This window comes from Ochotona princeps, chromosome 6, assembly GCF_030435755.1.
Source record: "Ochotona princeps isolate mOchPri1 chromosome 6, mOchPri1.hap1, whole genome shotgun sequence".
NCBI classification, from domain to species: Eukaryota; Metazoa; Chordata; class Mammalia; order Lagomorpha; family Ochotonidae; genus Ochotona; species Ochotona princeps.
This window is the reverse complement of record NC_080837.1, coordinates 22,693,833-22,718,011: the sequence shown is the minus strand read 5'-3', so window position 1 is coordinate 22,718,011 and position 24,179 is coordinate 22,693,833. Positions and strand designations below refer to the sequence as shown.

The 24,179-nt window shown below is 47.9% G+C and overlaps 1 protein-coding gene across 3 annotated transcripts in view; it reads left to right on the top strand.

The window, feature by feature from the left end:
* LIPC (lipase C, hepatic type) overlaps positions 1-24,179 on the top strand; it is a 147,644-nt gene that overhangs the window by 103,477 nt on the left and 19,988 nt on the right. For 2 of the 3 annotated variants that reach the window (XM_058665785.1, XM_058665784.1), the window contains 5 exons: positions 14,479-14,666; positions 17,280-17,462; positions 18,377-18,494; positions 21,028-21,261; positions 23,559-23,801. In XM_058665785.1, coding sequence (XP_058521768.1) covers positions 14,511-14,666; positions 17,280-17,462; positions 18,377-18,494; positions 21,028-21,261; positions 23,559-23,801 — 934 coding nt within the window. In that variant the 5' untranslated portion in view covers positions 14,479-14,510. The remainder of the gene's footprint in view (positions 1-14,478; positions 14,667-17,279; positions 17,463-18,376; positions 18,495-21,027; positions 21,262-23,558; positions 23,802-24,179) is intronic. The other variant, XM_058665786.1, reaches the window with a different exon arrangement.

The window sequence follows — 24,179 nt, the reverse complement described above, 5'->3', positions numbered from 1 at the left end:
TGCTGGCTCCTGGCTTCGGATTGGCTCAACACCGGCTACTGCGGCCACTTGGGGAGTGACTCATCAGGTGGAAGATCTTCCTCTCTGTCTCTCCTCCTCTCTGTATATCTGCCTTTCCAATAAAAATAAATAAATCTTAAAAAAAAGAATAACCTTGGAGCCAAATGGCCAAATTAATGCTTCATGCTTTCCCCACGCAGCAAATGTTTATCTCCACCAAACATGGTCAGGCTAGGTCCCAGTTCAGCAGAGGGAAGCCTCTCTTTTCTTGCAGAACCAAGCAAGGGAGGTCCCAGGTCACTGGCTCTGCCTCTTGCTTTGCCTTGGGCTGGGGGATCTGGCAGAAAGAAAGAAAGAAAGAAAGATAGAAAGAAAGAAAGAAAGAAAGAAAGAAAGAAAGAAAGAAAGAAAGAAAGAAAGAAAGAAAGAAAGAAAGAAAGAAGGAAAGAAAGAAAGAAAGAAAGAAAGAAAGAAAGAAAGAAAGAAAGAAAGAAAGAAAGAAAGAAAGAAAGAAAGAAAGAATCTCAGTACCAAGATGGGCATGTCTTAGAATTCACATGTGTCAGAATCAGAGGGGGCCTGCAAGCGTCTCTTTTTCAGAGACAGAAACTGAAGCCAGGATGGGTTGGTAAAAAAATCCAGGAGGACCTTCCTGATCCAGCTGACTCGAGAGCTGAGGATGCGTCCCTCCACCACCAGGCAGACTGCAGAGTGGCTGCCCCAAGGAACAGTTGCCATTCAGCATTGTGAAGATGAGCTGGAACATCCAGGCCAATTGTCTAGCTCAGTGCCCTGGGCACCTAGAATTCTTAACTTCTGGAAGGTAGTAGAGGGAGCAGTTGGAGTGCCTGAATCAAACTGGCTGGCTTCAGACCCAGCTCAACTACTTCTTGGCTGCCTATGGTCAAACCTCTAAGAGATCCAGTTTCCTTTGGGGATAAGCTCCTGCCTCACAGGGCAGTGGTAAGGATTAAATAAAAGTAAGCATGCCAACTGACTAGCAATAAGCTAAGTGACAGCCACAGCAGAAGCACTCTAATTTGAAGGGAGCCCTGATTCAGCCATTCTACCCACTCCCTAGTAACCCCTCTTCCTCTTAGGTCCTGCTTGGGGTTCTCTGGGTTAAGCACCTGCATGGCTTATATCCTGAGGGAGCACTTCTCTATAAGATGATTTCAAGCCATATGCCAGAAAAATGATCACCACTGAACCAAGTAATCCCACACCAGATAATTCATCCTAGTGGAAATGATTGTTTGAAAGGAGTTCTTTTTATGAAGTTCATTGCCACTTTGTTCACAAAGGTGAAATACTGGATGCATATTGCCTGTCCCATGGTAGGATAATAGATGCATGAATCATATGCAATTCCTCCATGGAATATTATTCAGCCTTTAAAAATGATGAGCAGGAACACCTAGAGAGATGTTTATTATGTTATGTGAGATGAAACAAGTGAAAAATCAGACCTGCACAGTGACATAAAAATATATTTGCTTCTGGGTATGGAATAGAAATAGAAAAATAAGAAGTTACTCTGTGGATGATGAGATAGTAAGCATGTTCTCTTAAAACCTTGTTTTCTGCTATGACTGCTTCGTGCAACACATACATTTTTGTAAGAATATGGAGGAAATCCTGGTGCTTGCCCTAAAACTAATGCCACTGAAGGCAAGCTTGTTTTTTAAAATAGTAACTGGCACAGAGTGAGTTCTTGGGAAGCACTGGTAGAGAGAAGCATGGTAGAAAGAACTGAAGAGAGTTAGTGGACAGGAGAGGAAACAATTCCCATTGCTGTGTGGCACTACAAGCCTGAGCAGGCACTGACGGAGTGTATACAAGGCTGAGCAGCTTCCCTGAAATGGGAGAAACACTTGACACCTGTTGACTACTCCCATGACCATTGGTAGGGGATGGTAGCAGCACCAGGCTACAAGAGTCACATGATGCAGCGGCAAGAAGCAAGGCTGAGGGCAGGTGCCCTGTGTTCTAGCTTCCTCTTGACCCTCTAGCTAAGTGATTTTGCCTCTCTGGGCCTCAACATTCTCCTCTTTACTGAGCTATTGTTTTGAGTTTGTTTTCCCACAATTGTTTGGTTTTACAGGTGTTTTCAGGACAGAAAGCCTATGCCAGTCTGTGTGAAAATCTAAACTCACCCAAATCTGAATCTAAATATTACCAGGAGATGAATAACGACAGCAAATGCTTAAACCTCCCCTCCCAGATGGAAGCAACTAGGAGCTGGTGTGTTCCTGGGTAGTGATAACTGGCTCAGGGTTTCCAGGCTGTTCCTGCAACAGAAGGTAGGGGCTGCCACCTGTTTGACAGGATGTCCCACCCCTCAAACACAAGTCCAGTGTACATAGGGTCTGAAGCAACTGAGCTGCTGACCCCAGGAACTACTTAGCAGTCAGACCTGTTGGAAACAGTGGCTGGTACAAAAGCATCTTTCCCAGGCCAGGGTACATGAACTTAGACCAAAAGTGTGCAGAATTCACCAATGTGGGATGGAGTTTCTAAGCCACAGTTGAAATGAAAAAGATAAAGAAATGCACTACTCATTGCTAAGTTCTTTAAGATCTCATTTGCTGGTGAGCATGTTTTCCAGCTGGTACTCTCTCCAAAACAACTAATTGAATGTCAAAGCTGATTTTCAGCCTTGGCCAGTTTGTGTGGTGTGAATACTCCCACAGGTGTCACTGACAGAGTTACTGAATGTGATATTCGGGAAGAGATGTGCAACCAGCACACCACTGAAAGTCACATAACATAAGGGCTTTGTCTAAAAAGCTCTCAAAAATCCAGGATGCCAAGCCGGGGCTCATGAGTAATGGTCAGAATCATTCACTTGCTCAAGCGTGGTCTAATTTTATTTAAATATTAGCTGATTCATCAAAATATTTAGTCAATTTTATTGAAATATGGCCTTGTGTAATTTGTAATATTCCTACCCTGAAGAGTAAACCCAACCCCAAATAATCTGCTTCTTTGCTCATCAATAAGCAGTAATTCAGACTAAATCTATACTTTCCTTTGATGAAGTGGCTTAGTGACCAAGAGCAGGTCAGGTATTAACCTTAAGGGTCATTGAAGGAAAATCCATAAATCTTACATCCAAGTGGTTTTGAAACAATATAGCTCATGAGAATCTTTCAAGATAGATATTCCTGTTAATCTTATTTTACTTCAAAGTCATTAAGTAATTAACCCAGGGCCATGTCACCAAGCAGTAGTAGAGCTTGGACACCAGCCAGACAGTCTGAGCCCAGAGTTCAGGCTCCTACTCTCTCCATAGCACCACATCCTGCTATGGGTAACAAGCCAGCAACAGGTTATATCAGTCCCTCTTGGCTCTCCTTCTTCAGCAGGGCTAAGCTGGGAAGGAGCCAGCAAACATCTTTGTTCACCTGAGTGCAAGTCATCCGATTCATCTTCTGGCAGTGTGCAGTGCCTTTTCACAGGCACACGCACTGCCAAGACTAAAACATTAGCACCTGTCCCCACCTGCCAGGGCTCCCAGAGTACTCATCTCCAATGGGTGGGTGCTCTGGGCAGAGGCAGGATCCTCCAGGCTTCCAGGCCCTCTGACTGCGAAATCCTCCGACAATGCCCCCAAAAACCATCATTAAGGCTAAGGTCCTCCCTCCGCTTCCAGCCCTCCTTCTGTTCCTTGGAAACCTGGCTTGGCAACTGTGTAGGTCCCTTCTGACACAGGCAGTTGAGGTTGACAGTTAAATGATACTCAAGGAGCTACACAGTCAGAAGACGTCCAGGAAAGGCCAGGTGACATGCTCCAAACCATGCACATCAGAGCGTGACTCTCCTGACTTTCTACAGAAGTCCCACCTCAGCCCCCACTACCTGGGGACCCTTTCCTTCAGTGTGTAAAGTGCAGAAGACCCCAGGTCATCAGAGAGGAAGCTGCTTGAATCACAGAAGACATGCCTGGGACATCCTGTGGGAAATACAGCCACCCCATACCACCCCCAGAGTGACAGACTGAAAGTCCCACAGCCCCACCACTCAAAAGCCTGGCCTGGCAGAACTGTTGTCAGAAAGGGTTTTGTTTTTGTCCCTCCCTCCCAGGGGTAACTTCAGAGAGTTATTGCCCAGTGACAGGGTTTTACTGCTGTTATCTAACCACTGGCCATGGGGGAGCTGGCCAGGAGCTGGCCGATGACACCCCTACAAAGGTTCTTCAAATGAGAAGTGTTAGCTTTAAAGTCAGGTTGCCAGGTAATATTCTGATTCTCACATGAATTCCATTGTGCTCTGGTTTGAAATTTTTGTTTGGGTGAATCATGACTGTCTAGTTCGTAACTTTCAGCTTCGTTAGACTTTATCCCTCAGTCCCATCTCAGACAGGGCTTACACAGCTGCCCAGTGAAGCTTACTAGCAACAGAAGGAAGTATGAGGGCCGAGGACCCTTGACCTCTTTCTGCTGGCACTGTTTGCTTGGCCTGGTAACAATGATTCTCTCCAGAAAGCTGGGAACATAGATTGGAGGTTTGGTCTACATCCTTTATTGATAAGAGAAGGCAAATATGGTCGCTTGAGAGTTATAGACAAGAGCTGAAAGCTGGGAGCAGGCAATGCTGAGTGCTGGGGTAGTGTGTAATCTCCAAGTTCCTCCCATGCCTAACCCTTTCTGTATAGCTGATTTGGTGCGCAAGGGGAGCCCCCCACCCTCCACACCCCTGGCCATCTCTGGCTAGAAGGAACCTGAGAGGGCCCCTGGACATGCTTAGCATGCTCCCCGGCAAGCAGCATCATCCCCAACTCCAAGTTCATCCCCGAGTTCGAAGTCAGTGCTGCTAAGAACATCACTGCCAATTGACACCAAAAGAGGACCCAGACAGCTTTGTCTTCTCACATCTAAAAATTATAAGCTACAAGGCCCGGCCCAGACCTTTTACTAGCGGCTGACACAGAAACACTGCTGTGTCACCTGCAATCCCGCCCTAGACCCGGGCGAGGGTAGAAAGAAGCTGCTTCTCCCAGCAGTAAGTTTGATGAGCATCTATGTAATCACTGCTATCCCCTGAAAACCATCCTTTACCCTTTCCTGGTCAATCCCCACTCCATTCCCTAACCCTAGAAACCCACTGATCTGCTGCTAACCCACTTTAGTATTGCTTTTCCAGACTGTTTGGACTCATACTGTTACATCCTTTTAAGCCTGGCTTCACTTCAAGCAGCAGAATGCATTTTAGATTCACTCTTGTTATTGCTGGTTATTGCTCGTATAAGCAATTTGTTTCTTGTTATTTTTTTAGTAATATTGCATTTGGTGGCTATGCCATTTACCAGCTGATAGGTATTTGGGTTATCTCCAGTTCGGAGCAGTTATAAACAAAGCTGTTGTAAGCACCTGCATCTTTGTGTGGATGTATGCTTTAATTTCCCTTGGGTAAAACTCCTAGGCTGGAATGGCTGCGCTCTAAGGTGGGTGTGCATTTACCTCTGTAAGAAACTGTTTTCCAAAGGGACGGCAGCTGTTTTCATTCCCACCAGCCATCTATGAAGAGTTCTATTCTAGGTGCACCACACTGTCATCAGCACTTGACTTTGTCGGGCTTTCATTTTAGCCATTCTGGAGAAGCACAGGAGATACATCATTGTGCTTAAAGCTTGCATTTCCGTCTTGCCCAATGGTGGTATGCATCATTTCCTGTGCTTCTGTGCTATGTGTGTATCTTCTCTTGCTGGTGTTACCACGGGCTTATTTTTCGTTGTCTTCCTGAGTGATAAGCATTATTTGTCCTTAGTCAGATATATGCTTGTATTTGTAGTCCCCCAGTCCAAATTGACTTCACATGTACCAATGAGGCCTTTCAAAGAGCATAAACATGTATAATATTTTTCTTTCATGATTTCTTTTATGTCCTAAAATGAATATGGTCCTCACTAATGCCACAAAGATTTTTCTCCTGATTTCTTCTAGAAGTTTTCTCATTGTTTATTTTAAGCTTAGGTCTGTGATCCATTTCAAGAGCAATTTCACCCCCCAACAAATATTATTATGTATGCCATAATGTTGAATACTTACAGAGTATACACTAAACACCTGCCACAGTTACAGCATCCTACACATACATTAACTCATAAACACTCAGAATGCTCCTATGAGGAGCCTCCAAAGTCACAGTGAAACTTAACTAAGATCATTAAGAGGTGACTAAGAACTTTAAAGATGGTGGGAGCAGGCAAAGTAGCTTACATCGGGACTTTGGGGAGAGTGTGCCCACAACCACACAGCTAGAGCTGGCTCAATAGCACCCAGCTGAAACTCCCAGCAGTTTTGTAGCCCACACTGCCCATCTTCCAATACTGGTCTGACCACAGCACCCAGGGACAGAACAACAGTTATATTTTTCTGATAGAAGTATTCCATCCCACACAGCTGACATGGCCTGGGGAGCTTTCAGAGGCATTGTGAAATTCTGAAGGACCTCTGGCAGGCCTACAAGTATTTTCAGCATGAAGCAAAAGCATACATGCATTAGTCAGTTAGGTAATTAACACAAAGATCTTTCACAACCAGCTCTGTGAGAGGCAGAGTGACCCCTGAGGCTCCTGTCCTGTGTGCTTCTGTCCTTGACTCCCAGCCAACACCTGGCAAGTGCTCCAAACACCATAGACCTGGGCAGACGCCTCCAGTCCAGGGATCCCAGCCGGAAGGCCAGAGCTGACTCCATTCAGAATCTTGCACTGCAGAATCCTTGTTTCTCTCCTTTGCTGGGCGGGCTGGAAGGGCAGCCCTATTGCCTGCAGTCACCTACCTGATGTCCTTACCCAAAGAAAAATGAAATCATTTTCTGTTGGATGAACTATTAGGATTCCTCAAACCTGGAAGCTCCCTTAGAAATAGAGAAATCTGTCTTCTGTCTTTTCTTGGTTAGAATTCTGAGTCCAGCAGTTCAAGTGGGGAGATCTCCAAAGGTACTTTGAGGTATTCCCAGATTAGTTTCTTGTATGTTCTAGCAAGCACAGGGCCCGGCACAGTCCATCACCCTGATCAGCTGGTGGTTGCAATTGCTGTGTTGGTTCTGTTTTCAGTCCCGAGTTGCACTGGAACCAATGGGTGTTGCAGTCCAGTCTGGTTCGGCCCTTACATCAACCAGTGGGAGCTGCAGCCTAGTTGGGGCGACCCACAATAACCCCCACCAGACCGCCCCCTACCCTGGTTTGCCAGTATGTGTAGCAGAAGACCAATCTGTCCCCCATCCCATTTGGCTCTGGTACTTGTCAATGGGTATTAAAGCTTAGTTTTATCTAACCAACTCAACCATCCAGCCCTCACAGATATTGTTGAGTACCTCTCTATCTAGCCATCCCCAGCCCCCGTCCTAGTTTTCATGCCCTCCCACGGGAATAGTGACCCAAGAAGGGGGAACCCACTTTTTCCCTCCCAGGTCTCTCTGTCCCGGTTTATGCACTCTTTGGGTGGTCCTGTGATTTGACTCGACAGAATTAGTCCCCAGTGCCAGCTTCTGCCAGCTGATGCTGTGGCCCTGATCTAGTCCACATGCAGCGCACAGGTGTTGTAGCCTTGCTTAGTCGTGTCTGTCTCTATCCCAGCCCACGCTCTCCATTCATCTCAGCTACATGTTGTCAGCGAAATATGGGACAAATGGAGACTTCATGATGGACCATATCAATCAGTGGACCACCTCATCGAGCGAAACTGGCAGTGACTCATAACTGGAGAACTATTAACTCCACTTGAGCACATATCTCAGAGCATGCCCCACATCCGGGACTTGGGGTGGGCGGGAAACCAGGTGGGGCTTCTCCCTCAATATCCCCCTTTACCTCAGATACATGATGGAAACAATATGGACATAATAGCATTGCCCACTTCCCTATCCCCCTGAACCTTTTTTTTCTTTTTCTTGTTTTTCCTTCAACTATAGTTAACTATGTAAAGATTGTCAACAACAATACAATAAAATGGATTAAAAAAAAAAAGAAAGAAATAGAGAAATCACTTGCTGCAAGGAAACTAATATTAGAAATGTAGTGGCTGGACCCAGCCTCTCTCTCTCTCTCTCTCTCTCTCTCTCTCTCTCTCTCATTAATTAATTGATTTTATGGGTAGCTGTGCCTGCCCAGAACTTGCTGTCTACCTGGGGGTGACCCCATCCTCCCCAACCCATCTACTCCTATTCCCAGTTCCAGGGGATGATTCTCTTGAAAGATGTACCTGCTTACCTGAGTTCATATTTCCCTCTCAAAAACCCCTGACACTCCTCACTGGTGTGCCTTTATCTCTCCTCAAGACATGAGAAACTGACACTTGGAAAAGATCTGCTTGCAGCAGGTACTGCTCTTATCTCATGCAATATGGAAGCAATTTCTGTGCCTATAACTGAATCATGCATTTCTCTCACAGCTTATCATAGAGCTGTTGAGAGGTTTAAATGAGTCAATATAAATAAGATTGTTAGAAAAGGACTTGGCACAGAGAAAGCACTCAATAAATATTAGCTTAAAATGGCTGAAAAACAATTTAGTTACATATATTTGTATATAGAGAAATGATGAGGGCCATACCTAAGCAATCCATACTAAGAACATAGTCATAGATTCAGACAAATATTTACGGGTAAAGATGGTGACCAGAGGATTATTTGTAATTGCATTTAAAAAGAAACTTAAAAACCACCAAAATTTGCAACAATAAAGGAATAAAAAATGTGCTATTTTCCAAAAGCATGTTTTTGCAAAATTCTTGATGCTGTAAGAAAAGTATTATGTTAGGTGACGATGGATATAAAACCACTCACACAATATGACCTCAATTACAGATATGCCAAATATATATTTATAGAGTACAAATCTCCAGAGGAAAGACTAGATAAAATACTCCAAACTTAAACATTTTTCCCTAGTAATAAGATTCTTCATTCATTCAGTACTTCCTAAATTGCCTATGTACAATGAGCATGCATTAACTCTGCAAGTAAAAATAAACATAAAATGGTCAAGAGTCTATTATAATATCACAGTTAAAGAAAAAAGCTGAGGTGCCAGAGGCCAGAGGCAGGGACAGAGGAACATTCTTTTTTTTTTTTTTTTAAGATTTATTATTATTGGAAAGCTGGATATACAGAAAGGAGGAGAGACAGAGAGGAAGATCTTCCATTCAATGAGTCACTCCCCAAGTGAGCCGCAACGGGCCGGTGCGCCCTGATCCGATGCCGGGAACCAAAAACTTCTTCCGGGTCTCCCACGCGGGTGCAGGGTCCCAAAGCTTTGGGCCGTCCTAGACTGCTTTCCCAGGCCACAAGCAGGGAGCTGGATGAGAAGTGGAACTGCCAGGATTAGAACCGGCGCCCATATGGGATCCCGGGGCGTTCAAGGCAAGGACTTTAGCCGCTAGACCACGCCACCAGGCCCCAGATGAACATTCTGATGCGGTGTCCCACTAGCAAGAGAAGAAAGTGTAAGCACTGAACTTTACAGATTAGCAACAACAAGGATGAGTAGTGCAGCATGAAGAATGGGGTGGAACTCAACTTGGTTTTATGGAGTTTGCCTCAAGGATCCACAAGTGGAGAGGCTGGGTCCACAGCTGGTGACATGCCAGGCTAATGCTAGGGAACAGATTTCAGTGCAGACACGACTATGGGCCACAGTGGTGTGTCCTCAAAATCCCAGTCTTGGCTAAGGATGCCTCCGTGTTCTGGGTGCTTACATAGGAGACCAGAGGACTTCACTGCTCTGGTTCAGACACTCTGGCTGTGGGGCTCTACCCCTTTCAGCCAGGATCTGAAGGGTCCCTGCCTCCCTCTATCCTAGGGACTGCTCCTTCAGTCTGATAAAGAGGCCCCCCAGAGACACAAAACGACTTACGTGCTGTTTGGCAATGTGGCTGTTGCTTCGCTTGAGGACCACAGAGCACCGGAGCCAGCCACAGAAACTTGCCACTGGGCTGGACATTTAGTCTGCTGTTTAAGGTCCACAACACACGTCGGAGCACCTGCTTTTGAGTCCCAGCTCTGGCTCCTGATTCTGCTTCCTAGTGAAGCTAACCTTTAGGGGCAGCAGTGATGGTTCAGGTAACTGGCTTACTGCCACCCATGTGGGGAACCTGGGTCGCATGCCTAGCTCTGGGCTCCAGCCCAGCTCAGCCTTGGCCATTGTGAGCCTTGGGGAAGTGAAGCAGCAGATGGAGTCCTCTCTTTCTCCCCCTCCTTCGATTTCACATGGAGCCCCAGCCTCACCAGTGACCTCTCTTACCAGCAACACAAAGGAGAACCCCTCAGGTTTCAGGATGAGGCAGGGAACAGAGAGCACCTGAATCCCGTGAATCCTCTTCCTGCTCCTGCCTTCCTCTCTGATTTGGCCAACAGGAAGCTCAGAACACTATCTGTGGCCCAGCTTTCACAGACTCAGCATATCCCATTGTGAGCACCATGCAGGGTGCTACTACCAACATCTTTGCCTTTGTTAACTATCCTTATTTGGTCTTTGCCTCTATTTCTTCAACTATGAATTTCTGTGAATTCATTAAAGTCAAAAATTTTATTCCAAGTTATACACAGAATAATTCTACTCCCTGTTCTCCACAATAGCCCTTTAACTCTTAAGTCTTTCACTAAACCTTATATGTTAGGCACCAGAGTCTATTTTCTTCAAGAATTTCTCATAGACTGAAATAGAAGAAGAATCTTTCATCACTGTAGCCTCAGATGATATTGCATCTTCTCTTGGCATCTTCTCTACACCCCTTGCTCAGGGCTTCCCTCAGCTACAACACTTACAGCCACCATTTTCAGTGCTATTTTTCATGTCTGTCTCCCCTGTTGGCCTGGGAACCCCTAAAAGACAGAGGTCAGGCCCTATCTGCCTCTAACAAGTACCTAGCCAGGACCTGGGACAAGATAAATCACCAGTAAGAGTTTATGAAGTGAATGCATGACTATATATTTAATGGTTAGGGCATGTCCAAAAGCCCATATAAAAACAAAGTTAAAAACAAAGTTTACTTTGGTGTAAAACCTTTTGAATTCCATACATGCAAAGGAGAGTCTTCAGAAAGTTCTTGGGAGCATGCATTTAGCCTAGCAGTGAAGACATCTGTGTCCAAGATCAGAGTGTCTGGGTTCCAACTCACAGCTCTAACTTTTAATCACCCCTTCGCTCTCCCAACCAATGCAGAGCCTGAGAGGAACGGCGATGCCTGCAGTGAGGTTCCTGTCACCCACATGGGAGACCTGGATGGCATACCTGCCTCAGGATCTGGCCTTGCCACTGCATTTGGGAATAAACCAACAGATTGAAGCTTTCATTCTCTCAGAGTGTGTATCGCTCTAGTATGTTTCTTAAGTAAATAAACAACAAACAGGTGAACATGGAAATGCATCTAATGAAAACACTATGCATAAATTTCAACTTTGATGCACCAAGATAAAACTCTTCTTTTAATTCCTTTTTATCACGAACTTTTTGAAATATCTTCATAATTATATGACTTCCTCGTTCATATGCGTGTTAAAGAGGACCTCCAAAAAGGAGGAAGGGGGAAGTGAGCCCCTTTCATTATGGATGGGGTGGCCTTTCCATCTGATCACTCTTTCCCATGGTCTCCTCTGCACAGCCTGGACGTTGCAGGCACCCAACTGGGCTTCTTCCTGCACCTACATAGCAAATACACACAGCCCAGAATGGGTCCTGTGAGGGCAACTAGGGTAAAATTCCACACAAAGAATAAAATTTCACAGATCAAAAATGCAGGATGCAGGCTGCTCTAATCAGGGCTTGTTTTCCCAACAAACCCTTATAGAGGTGTTAATTACATGCCAGGCATTGTTCCTCAGCTCTGTACAAATGTTCAGTTCTCATAACAGCCTCATGGGATGGGTACTATTTTTACTGCCATCTTACTTTCCTAGGATTCTCTCAGTACAACATAACCAGCATGGCATGAATATGGTTGGAGAAGGGGTGATGAACAATTGAGAAAATAAAAAACTAGACAGACACAAGATAAAAACTATGAAAGCGGGCAGCCAGAGGGAAGCTTCTCTGAGGCAGGTTGACATAGAAGGCTGTTGCCTCAATCCTTTATTGCACTGCTTGGGAATTCAAATTAAAGGAGTTGATGTAGCACAGACATTGACAGCTACATCCCAGGTTGATGTTAACCAGCCATTGCTCAGCGGTCAGGAAGTAACAGTGTGAGCCATGTGCAAAGTCAAGGATATTCCAAAACACACAGTCCTGTGGCCTTGGACTATTGCCCAACTGCAGACCCTCATCCACAGGCCTCAATCTTGTTCTTGGACTTTTTTCCACTCGTGGACCATTATCCTCAGAGTTTGACCTCAGTCTCTGGCACTAGCAAGTGTGTGAACTTGAGATTCCTAACACAGTCTATCCTGCTCTTCTTTATCAAAACCCACTATTCTCTTTTACAGGCTGCCTGCACATGGCATTCAAGGCAGCTATCTTGCGATGAAATGTGTAGCTCCTCAGTCACTGAAAAGGAGAACTGGTTATCTTAGGTGCAGGTGTCAGTGATGAGCAATCAGCCTTTGCTACGGAGACCGGCCCTAGAGAACACCAGGCACTGCACATCAAGCATCCCCTGAGCTTCGGCCACGAGCCCCACACTGCCCTTGCCCTCCGTAAACACTGAGCCTGGGAAGGAACCCACAGCTCAACAACTAAACTACCAGGTAGCAAGACAAGGTCGTTAGAAGAAGGCATCATTATCTCTGGCTGGATGAGAAGCCGTCCTGGAGGGACGGATCAGAGTTCACTTTGAAGCAGCAGACAGAGGTAGGGGAGCAAGATGGCTATTTGGAAGCCACTTTTAACTAGAGAATGCAGAACAGGAGGAGGTAAGGGAACCCTGAAGTTTTGGCCTGACTGGGGGCTGAGATGGAGGTAGAGGTGTCAGCCCAGCTGCTGACGGACACAGCCAGGAGGGGCACACCTCCATACAACAAGGCAGCCGGTGAGCTTAAAGCTTGCACGAAGTGAGAAAAAACTTACACAGTCTAGAAACTTAGAGAAGCCCAGTTGTGCAGTAGAAATTCTCTTCATTATCTCAACGCGGTTCCTCAGATTCACACTCATATCACCTTTTAATAAAGTATGATGCATTTAATTGTGCCTTTGCAGTGAAGTCGTTGCCCTTTGCTGGGCATTAATAACCATTTGAATTAATAGTCTTTGGGCAGGGAACTGGATTTCATTCATCCTCCCCTTGCACTTTGTAGATTAATCATCTCTCAATGCTGCTGTCGCCTGAAACCATCAGCCCAAGACTAACTACTAGAGACGCCTGAAAGGTTGGGTGCCCAACAGGAATGACCAAGGCTCTGAGTCATTGGGCTGAACTGAATGTACTGACCGCAAATGTCAGTGTGGCTTTGTGCCTGCCCCCTCAGCCACGGTGAACTGCCTTCTGACAGAAGGGAAGGTCAGAGCTTCCTTCTCCAGCTCTCTGCCTGATGCCAAACTTCACAAAGAGATGGCACCCAACTCCAGGTGTCACCTCGTAGGAGAAGGGTGCCTCAACAGATGTCACCCACTTCTGAGCCAAGGTGTAACCCTTCGGTGTGGCTCTTGGACTTAGCAGCTGTTGGAATGCCTGGCAGAGATGGATAACACTTCCCAAAAAGAGGGGCTGCAAGGACTGTCAGCAAAACCCACAGCAGCCAGTCCAGGCTGCTCAGTATGAAGGGTTCTCATGCCAGCCCTGCCCAGCTTTGTCGCCTATGACCCAACTTTACACACCTCTGCACCTGCCCTCATGTTCTTCCGTCACTTCAAACAGTCCCACCCCCCAATGTATGTGCGTGCACGTGCAAACACACACACACACACACACACACACACACACATGCCTCTCTCACCCTTCAAGGCCAAGATCAGCATTATGTTCCCAGAAAAGCCCTGCCTAAGTGGCATATCCCCCCTAACCAAACAGAACCCATCACCCCTCTATAATCTCCCCACCCTGGACCTCGCCAGGCAAGACCTATGTGCTAGAAAGTATCTGCAAATGAGTACAGGTTGAGTCACATGAATTAACACCCAGCATCATCTAATTCACTTTCCCCAGCACAGGGAGTCAGAGTTCCAAAAAAAAAAAAAGTCACAGGGACCTGGGTTCAAATTCTGACTCTCTCACTGCAGTGGGGTCAAGGTGAGGAATTTAACCCTCTCCCAGCCTCCTAATGGCATCTCCTACAATCCTCACACCCTGGGGTTGTTGTGCTGTCATGGGAATGGCAGGAAGGAGAGAGGAAAAGAAGAAAGGAGGGAGGAAAGAAGGGAAGACTGCATCCCCATGGCCCCTGTCACATGTCCTCCCAGGACACCCTCCATTGTGGGGACCAGAAACGCTCGCTGGGGATCCCAAAGTCCCAGCTGATAATGCTGCCTTGGGGCCCTCCAGGTCCGGCCAAAAGGGAAGAGAAGCCAGACTAAGTGCCATTCCCAACCTTCTTCTATTCCAGAGCCATTCGGAAGAAAAGCTCGAGTTACAGGAATGAAAAAAACACTGCAGGAGACAAAAACCAAGTTCCTGCTCTTCAAAGACAAAGCCAATCAGGGCTGTCAGATTCAACTCCATCGCCCAGACACGCTCCAGGAGTGCGGCTTCAACACATCCCTGCCTTTGGTGATGATCATCCACGGGTGGTCGGTGAGCAGTACTGACTTGCTGTCTTCCTCTCTGCTTCCACTGTTTCTTTAGTTTTTTTTTTCCTCTCTCTCATCTCAGTATGTACAATCTGAACAGAAAGATAGGGAGTTGGCGATAACACTGTCATGTATCATGTCTAAAAAAGCAGATTTGAGCTTTGCACGTGCTCCCCCACATAGGATCTCAGGGGTTACTTCAATTCCACACGTACCCAAGGCAAGGAAAATAATCAATGCTAGGTTTCTCATTAAATGTGGCTCAAAGAGGGTTCAGTCCTGCAGTCCAGGCAGGAAGCGGCACCTGCCTCAATCTGCGTGTTTCACAAGAGGAGGTAGAAAGCCAGAAGACATGGGCTCCTTGTGACATGTTGTATTGGGAAGGATTAAATTCAGTTGCAAACAAAGCAGAGCCCCAGATTAGTGGTGGTGAAAAGTAAAATAGAGCTTCATTTCCATTGCACATACTAACCCAGAAATAAGGAATCCCAAACCAGCTGGACCAAGGTCCCCGCTCCTGCCAGCTCAGTGCTCTTCCATCTTGGGGGGATGGGGAGAGGACGACTCATTCCCACAGCCCAAGATGGCGGCTAACGTGCCAGCTGGTCACACTCAACCCAGGCAATTCAGTATAGTGAGGGATGCACACAAAAGGTCAAAAAGCAAGGTTTTAGAAAAAAACTTTTTGAAATACAATTCATTTAACCTATTTACCTATTTCAAGTATACAATTCTATAGCTTTGAGTCTAAAAATATTTTTCAAATTGGCTTCCCAGATCATTTATGAAATGTTTCCAGTGACCTGTACTGCCCATGCTTACATGGAAAGGTGGCTGGGAGGTGTGGCCTCCTAGAACAAGTGTGTGGTCTTCTGGGGTTGCTCCCAATTCCACCACTGCAGAAGCAGAAAAGGAAGGACCCTGCGAGCAGAGAATGAAGTGAGAGTGTGTCTGGACTGTTTTCCCAGAGGGTATTCTAGCCTCCTGGTTCCCGCCCCACCCTACATGTGCAGGGTAGTCACCTCTGGAATTCCCCGCCCCCTTGAGAGCTCAGCATTTATTTTGTGACTTGACAACCCTTGTCTGACATCTAGGTAAAAAGCATTGTGGAAACCCCCATCTATCCTCCCTAGAGAGCAACTGATCCTGTCCATCCATCCTGTCCCCCTCACCCTTCCCTGCTCCCCTCACCTATTTCTTGCTACCCATCCCCACCTCCGTGCCTCCAACGTCAGTTTCCAAAAACACCCATTTCCCCACATACCACCAGATTTCTCTCCTCTTGGCCTTCACACAGCTGAGCTCTGTACCTAAAACGTCTCATCTTCTGAGTAACTCCCCCGTTTCCTGTCCCAGTCCCAGGAAGTCCTCCTACAGACCTTGGCTGCCACAGTCCAGCCCCCTCCTAGGACAGTGGATGCTCCAGTGTTGCCCTGGCCCCCAGCCCTCTGACAGCTGCTCTCCTGCTGGGCATGGTTGCTATCTGCCTGCCAGGCTGCAAGCTCCTTACAAGAAAGGCTTCTGGCCTATTCTCATTTGATTGACCATCATGGGACAGCATTCATAATATACCAGTTGCTCCAAAGTGTTTGCTAACTCCGTAACAAAAGAGCAAATCTTGTTTACAAATGCAATAGGAAGACAGTAGAGTTCTTGACCCCAATGCACTCTTTCTTCTCAAGGTCCTTTCCAGCATAGCCACATGTACCGCTACTATCACTGCTGTCATTACTAGCAGTACTACTACTTCCACCAGCAGCAACAGCAGCTGGGTCCTTGCTGTGTGCCAGGCCATTCTAATGCCTTCTATCCATCCACCTATTCCTTCTTCACAACAATGCTGGAAGAAAGGTATTATTATCCAGGTAAAAACAGTAAAGCACAGATGTTAAAGAGCTTACTCAAGGTCACTCCGCTAATAAGGACGAACCTGAATTTGAACCCAGGATACTGCCTCTCGCCTGGAATGACAAGCCCAGCCACCTGTCGTGCCCTCCTGCTTCACCTGCTCTGGTCCAGCCTTCAACACAGCCAGCTGCTCCCACAACCCTCCCTCCAGATACAACGCACAGCTCTCTGGTGACACTGCACTGGTGCACATGCTATTCCTTCCCCGTGGAACACCCTAGAACCACCATGCCGACACACTCCTGCCTACCCTTATTCTTCCAGCCAAATTCTTGCTCAACCTTCAAGACACAGCACAGAAGTCCTTGCTCCAAGAACCCACTCAAAGGACAAGTCAGCTCTCAGGACCCACTGCGTTCAGAAGTAGTAATCTCAAAGTAGGGGAAAGTTCAGACAATGGTTCTTAAGGAGGGACCATTCAGCAATGCTCAGGGACATCCGGGATTTCTCAAACTCTGAGGTGGCTGGGTCTGGCATGGAGTTGGAGGATCCAGGATTGCTGTTAACCCAAGTACAGGATTTCTGTTAACCTACTACCAGAATGTTCTGACCCCCGATGCCAATAGTGCCTGGGTGAGGAACTCCTTTATTTTTGGGAGGAGTCAGCATCATCCAAGAATTGGTGCGCGGGTTTGAGTGATTAGAGAGACTAACACAACCCTGCCTCTCTTCCCTTTGGTGGGACTGACCACCTGTGCCTCACCCTCAGGTGGATGGCAAGCTGGAAAGCTGGGTCTGGCAGTTGGCAGCAGCGCTGAAATCTGAGCTGGCCCAGCCAGTGAACGTGGGGCTGGCGAACTGGATCTCCCTGGCTCACAGCCACTATGCCACCGCAGTCCGCAACGCCCGCCTGGTGGGCCAGGAGGTGGCGGCGCTTCTCCAGTGGCTGGAGGTAAGATGTTCCCTCCTGTTTCCTCCCCTGGCCTCCTCTAAAAGGAAGTGAATTCTTCCTCTTACAATGGTCTCTAACAATGAGAATCATCAAACAGGTCAGCTTTACAGAAATACCTTGAGGCAACTAACCTGGTAACAAGAAAAAATTGACTTAATTCACAGTTTGGATCAAGTCGCAGATCAGGCAGCCCGGCTGACATGGCCTCAAGGTGGGAAGGCAGAGGGAGATGGCAGCAGCAGAGGCCATGTGGAGGAAGGGGCATCTGCTGAGTCAGCAAAGACAGAGCACACATGCCAGGCACAGAAACCTCTGATAATAGCAATAACCTGTGAGGCCACAGGATACTCGTGAGGTGGCACGGGAACCGCTTCCCAAGAGCCCTGTCCCCAGTCATGTAAGGACCTTCCCTGCCAGGTAACACTTCCTGATGTTTCCACCATACCCCAATAGCACCTGACTCAGGACCAGTGCTTTAACACACGGACTTCTGAGGGGTGCTCAAACTCATCACCGAGACCATGGCAGCCCCAATGCCAAGCTCTCTCAGATGCCTCCCCCGGACCTTTGCATTGTAGAACCGTCTTTTCCCATTGCCCTTCTATGTCCACCACCTTGAGCATGCTAAAGAATCTAAACACACACACTCACATGAAAGGATCTCTGGATAGGGCAATGATGCCCAGGGGAAGGCAAGTAGGCAGGAGGCAGGGGCTGCGGAACAGGGTCCCAGGTAGCTGAGCCCCAGAGGAAGGCCAGTGCCTCTGAGAAGACAGGATCAGAGAGGTGAACCAGCTCACAGCTTAGAACAGAAACAAAGCCCCTCGTTCACAAGCCAGCACAAAGAACAGGGCAGGGGCATACACAGTAAGCAAGACCCACAAAGGCTTTCATCCCCACTTGCTGTCTTGCAGGAATCAGCTCTGTTTTCTCGAAGCAATGTTCACCTAATTGGGTACAGCCTGGGTGCTCATGTCTCGGGATTTGCTGGCAGCTACATCGGGGGGAAGCACAAGATTGGAAGAATTACAGGTAACTGTGGCTGACAGCGGACATCCTGTCATCACCAGGACTGCATGGGCCCAGCCAGCAAGGTTCTGTGTCTCCAACAGTTTCATTATTAAATGCTCCAGTTTTTTTCAGATTGTATTAGAGTTCATGGGTAGTCTTGGAACACTCCCTCAAACACAACCACCATCAGAGATTGCTGTTCCAAGAGAATTCAGATCAAATTATAGCCCCAATTTCTATTGCCATTAATGGAACAAAGGACTGTTGTAATGTGCCAAAGGGGACTAAAAAGTAACCCTTCTGGATGTTTTTGTAGCAAGAGTCTCTTTTATCTGCCTAGGTATCTGATTGTTGGTTGCCTTCCCAAATGCCCACAAGGGCCAGGAACAAAGCCGACCCCTGGGAGCACAATCTAGGTTTCCCACGTGGGTGGAAGGGACCTGCTGTGCCCCTGGGTCCATGCCAACAGGAAGCTGGGATGAGTAGGGGCCAGGAGTCAAGCCCAAGCACTTTGACGTGGAATGCAGGTGTCTCATTTACTAGGTAAAACACCCACTCCCCAGTGAGACTTCTTTTGTCATCTGCAGTTGGCAGAGCCCAACGTGGGGGAGTTAGGGTGCGCAGAATCACAGCCTTAGTCTGCTGTAACACATCGGCCACGTGAGTGCCTCAGTTTCCACATTTGGGAAACACCGGAGTCTTACTCTGGGATGCACTAGGGGTCACCAGAAGGAGCCCTGTACCAAAAACCCACACCCCAAACGTCACACTCACTTGGACATGACCCCAAATACTCAGAAGAGCTGGACACAAGCAACGCCATGCCTTCCAGGCATCCCTGACTTCAGTCCCGTCTCCACACTGCCATTGCAACAACTGGGGAGTGAAGTAGCAGCCCGAATCAATCAATATTTCTCTCTCTCTCTCTCTCTCTCTCTCTGTCTCTTTCTCTCTCCCTTCCCAACCCCCTTTCCCCCAGATCTCATTCTCACACTCACTTTCTCCGTGAGTGGGTAGATATAGCTGTCTCTCTGCCTTACAGGTAAGTTAACTAAATTATTTTAAAAACTACCATCTACTATTACCATTCCTTCAAAAGAGATTTATTTTTACTATGACAAGCACTAGGGACAATGACAGATCGCAATGAGCACTCATTTCCTCACCATTCATTTCTCCATCTTGCTGGTGACTAGAGAGGCCTGGTCCATACCCCAGCCTTGAGCCCCAACTGCTGTAGCCCTCAGCTTCTCCAAGAATGTTCCAGAGAAGTTGGAGAGTGCACCACTGTGGACGCAGGGCCAGAGACTGAACAGGAAGCATAGGGAGGCAGCTTCAGGCTTGAAGCCCCCGGCCCTTGTAGGTGGGGCTGGTGGTGTGGGTCACATGGGGCCCACAGAGGTCAGGAGTAGCGAAGGAGCTCCCTACAGCATTGTTAGCCTGATGGAGAATGGAGTAGGCGTCACTCTCAGACCTCTTCCATTTGCCACTGGGGGAAACAGGGCCTCTCCCACTCAGGCTCCAATCCTTCACCCAAAGAGAGACAGAAATGAGGGCCACTTTCAGAGAAGGCACAAAAAGAAACAGACAGGGAAGACACCTTCAAAAACAAGGATTTGTTTATTTGAAAGGCAGAGTGATAGAGAGTTCTTCCCTCTGCTGACTCATTCCCGCAAATGGCCAAAATGGCCAAGACCAAAGTCAGGAGCCAGGAACTCCATCTGGGTCTCCCATATGGGCGGCAGGAACCCATGCACTTGAGCCATCATCATCCATTGCTTCCAAAATGCATTCACAGGGAGCTAAAGAAGAAGCTGAGTAGTTGGAACTTAACATCAGTGCTCCTATATGAGATACCGGCATTGCAAGCAGCAGCTTAACCCTCTGTCTGCCACACACACCACTGGAAGAAATCATTGCATAAGTTCTCCCCAGTGACAGCCAGCCAGGAGCAGCCTATTGCCTCGTGCAAGCACATGTTTTCCTAGAGGACAAGATGCTGCAGCAGCCTTATTGCCTCCTATTTTCATCCTGAAACAATGATGTTTTGGACATTTACTAGCAATGAAATGACACTAGTGTAGGAGACAATCTGGCTGGCTTGTTTGGGGAAATTATTGACAACATGCAGGCAAATAGATTCTTTGATGGATAGGCAAGAACTACATATAAATAGCACGTAGATTTTTGGGTTTTTTTTTTTTCTTTCTTTTTTTAATGCAAACAGATGCTCTCCAAAGTCGCTTTAGAGGTACTTACTATTGGTTTGTTTAAATGAATCATACGTTCCCTCAAAACCTTATTTCTACCTTCGGATGGCTTCTGCTCTTCCCCCACTAAACAATGCCCAGCCTGGGTGTGATTCTTCAGCACCATGAATTACAGTGGTTTTCACTGCGAAAGGTTAGGATGAGGTTTGCTAGAAAAAAATCCATGCTCTGGATTCCTTTTCTTCCTGTTACACGTGAGTGTATGATATCAGACAGCCAAAACGCCCCATTTCTCTTCCCTCTTCCCTAGCTCCCACTCACCCCTGAACTTGCTTTCTGTTTAGGATTGGATGCCGCAGGCCCGCTGTTCGAGGGAACATCCCCCAGCGACCGTCTTTCTCCAGACGATGCCAACTTTGTGGACGCTATTCACACCTTCACCCGAGAGCACATGGGCCTGAGTGTGGGCATCAAACAGCCCATAGGACACTATGACTTCTACCCCAATGGGGGCTCCTTCCAGCCCGGCTGCCACTTCCTGGAGCTGTACAGACACATTGCCCAGTATGGCTTAAATGGTGAGAAGGAAGGAGTGAGGCCTCAAGGGGTCTGCTAGGCCTGGGCTGAGTTCAGCAAGGATGGGGGCCTGGGGCACCTGTTCACTGAGTCCACACTGAGAGTGGGGATGGAGAAGGCCCCTGTTAGGTGGCTCCTGTACCAGGCAGCAGTCCTTGGAGGCGATATCCCAAGGGGGGCACCATCCAAATCCCACACTGTACCCAGGCAGAGATTCCCCAGGGATGCCCCGGTCCTGCCAGGCATTCAGAGGAAGCCGCATGGAGATCCACCCCTCTGTGGGGTCATGGCCTCTTCGTCACTGGTCCCCCCGCCAAGAGTAGAGAGAACTCCTTAGGTCTGTTTGATCAGTCTCCCAGGGTGAAGTCCCACGCCATGTGTGCCCTTGGCACCTCCTTTCGGCTCAAGGCAGATACCACACATCACATTTTCTGGCTTGTAAGCCTACTTTTCTCACCCATAGCACGAACACACATGTTGATAACACACACAGGATTGAAGAACATAAACATCCACAGAAAACGCCCATCCCACAGCCCTGCTGCATCGGCAATGCTCTGTTGGAAAACGCCGACTCCACTGAAACACAGTGAAGCCGTCGCAGCCCACCGGAGGCCACCTCCCTTCACCAACACACGCACTCACATCCCACCTTCAAGCTTGCAATGACATCATCGCCCTCACCTCATCCATGATCTCAGGATGACCTTCACGCACCACAGCATCTCATGCTGGCTGCATTCCCAGCTTCCACCCACCCACGCCTGACACAGCTTTCTGGAAACTTCCCCTCTTATCAGTCCTTACATCTTACACACACACTCACACACACTTCCCCAGGATCACTGCCCCTAAGGCCACAGGCAGTTCCCGCTCATTGTCCAGCCTCATCCCACCTCTACACCCTCACACAGCTCCACACAGATCGTCTCATGAGGCATCCAACTATGCCTGCCCACCCTTGCTGTGGTTTTTCTCAGCCTTGGTGCCTGTTTTCCTCAACACAGCTGAATGGTACTTTGGTAGCTACTCCCCCGCAACACACATATATACATGCATGCACACACACACACGGTCCTGGGGTGCACCCAGGAGTCAGTGAGGCTCTCCAGGCTGACAGCTCAGGGATGCCCTGAGAGGAAGACACTCAGCATTCATGTGCTTCGTGGCTGATACACCATAAATTCAGGCACAGGGGACCCAGAGCAGCAATTAAACAGTCTTGCTGTTTAACCTCCAGACATGGGGAAATGGCCTTTGGCAAAGTTACCTGTGCTGTACTTGCCCTGTCTCCTGCCGGTTACTGAGAGTCATCTGATAGAGGCTAATACTTGAAGATTCAAGGGGAAAAAAAGTAAAGGTCAAAATTCATGGTAGATTAGCCTCCTCAGCTTGCTTTCTTTGGGTTAGGCCTCTCAAGACCTGGTTACTGGGGTATGGATTTCTGAATCCAGCCTCCTGGGCATGTGGCTGCACCGGCTGCTTGGGACGCCAGGAGGCAGGCACAGCTTATGCCACAGCATCAGGATGCCCCAGCAATGCCACTTGTCTCCAACCTTCATTAGACACAGAGGCACCCCACACCAGCCGGTCCCAGCCACCCTTCAGGCATACACACCTGCAGTTTTAAACAGTTGAGAAACATTGTGAAAATAAATCCTCAACTTTGCTTTTATTTAATCCATTTATTTTTATTGGAAAGGCAGATTCATAGAGAGAAAGATCCTCCATCCACTGGTTTACTCCCCAAGTATTCGCAGTGGCCAGAGCTGAGCTGACCTAAAGCAAAGATCTAGGAGCCTCCCCTGGGTCTCACACATGGGTGCAGGTTCCCAAGGCTTTGGGCCATGCTCTGCTGCTTTCCCAGGCCACAAGCAGGGAGCTGGATGGGAAGTAGAGCAGCCAAGACACAAACTGGTGCCCATATGGGATCCACAGCACTTCAAGGGGGGAGTATTAGCCATTGTGGCAGGCCCATCAACCTTGCTTTGTTAAATAATTTGATCTCTTCCTGGTGACTTCAGTGTCCATTAAACCAGCTGCTGTCACATGCCATAAATAAGAGGAACCCAGCAGGGTCTGGGATTATTTTTGACCATTACCCTAAATGAGGGAGGGGATGTTTCTACTTTTCTAAGCTTTCCTGTATCAGTTGTTACGTCTGCTCTTGCCCACGGGTTAGCTTCCCCCCTTTCCCCCGCAGTGTACTTCTATGGGCCACAAAGTGGGATGAGCCTTGTGAGCAGAGGTGACTTGGGGTTCACAGGTATACTGACACCCTTCCGGCCTTGCATTCTAGCCCTCTCACAGACCATCAAATGTGCCCACGAGCGCTCAGTGCACCTCTTCATTGACTCCCTGCTGCACCCAGACATGCAGAGCACTGCCTTCCAGTGCAGCAGCATGGACAGCTTCAGCCAGGGCATGTGCCTGAGCTGCACCAAGGGCCGCTGCAACACGCTGGGCTACCACATCCGCCAGGAGCACCACAGCAAGGGCAAGCGGCTCTTCCTGGTGACCCAGGCCCAGTCGCCCTTCAGAGGTGAGTGCTCCATGCCCCTGAGCCTGCAGCAGGGTCCACTGCTATCACCACCTGTCTAGCAAGGTTCAGAGGTGCCCATTGCTTTCCCTGGAGGGGCTTTGACTCCGCCATCCCAGGTTCTCGGGAACTACACGGGCTCAGACAATGATGTTGGTGCAGCCTGTATTCCCTTGCTCAGGAAGGGGCCACCTTGCTGCTGAAAGCTAAAAGCACCTTGACAATTTCTAGAACATTCCTCAGGTTGACTTCTCCTTAGGCACTTCCTTGACTCCCTAAGATCCTAGACCTGGAAGACTCTAAGCAGTCATCAGGACTACCCAGGAACCAGAAGGGTCTTCAAACTCAGACTAGAACCCAATTCTTCCACTCCAGTTCAAG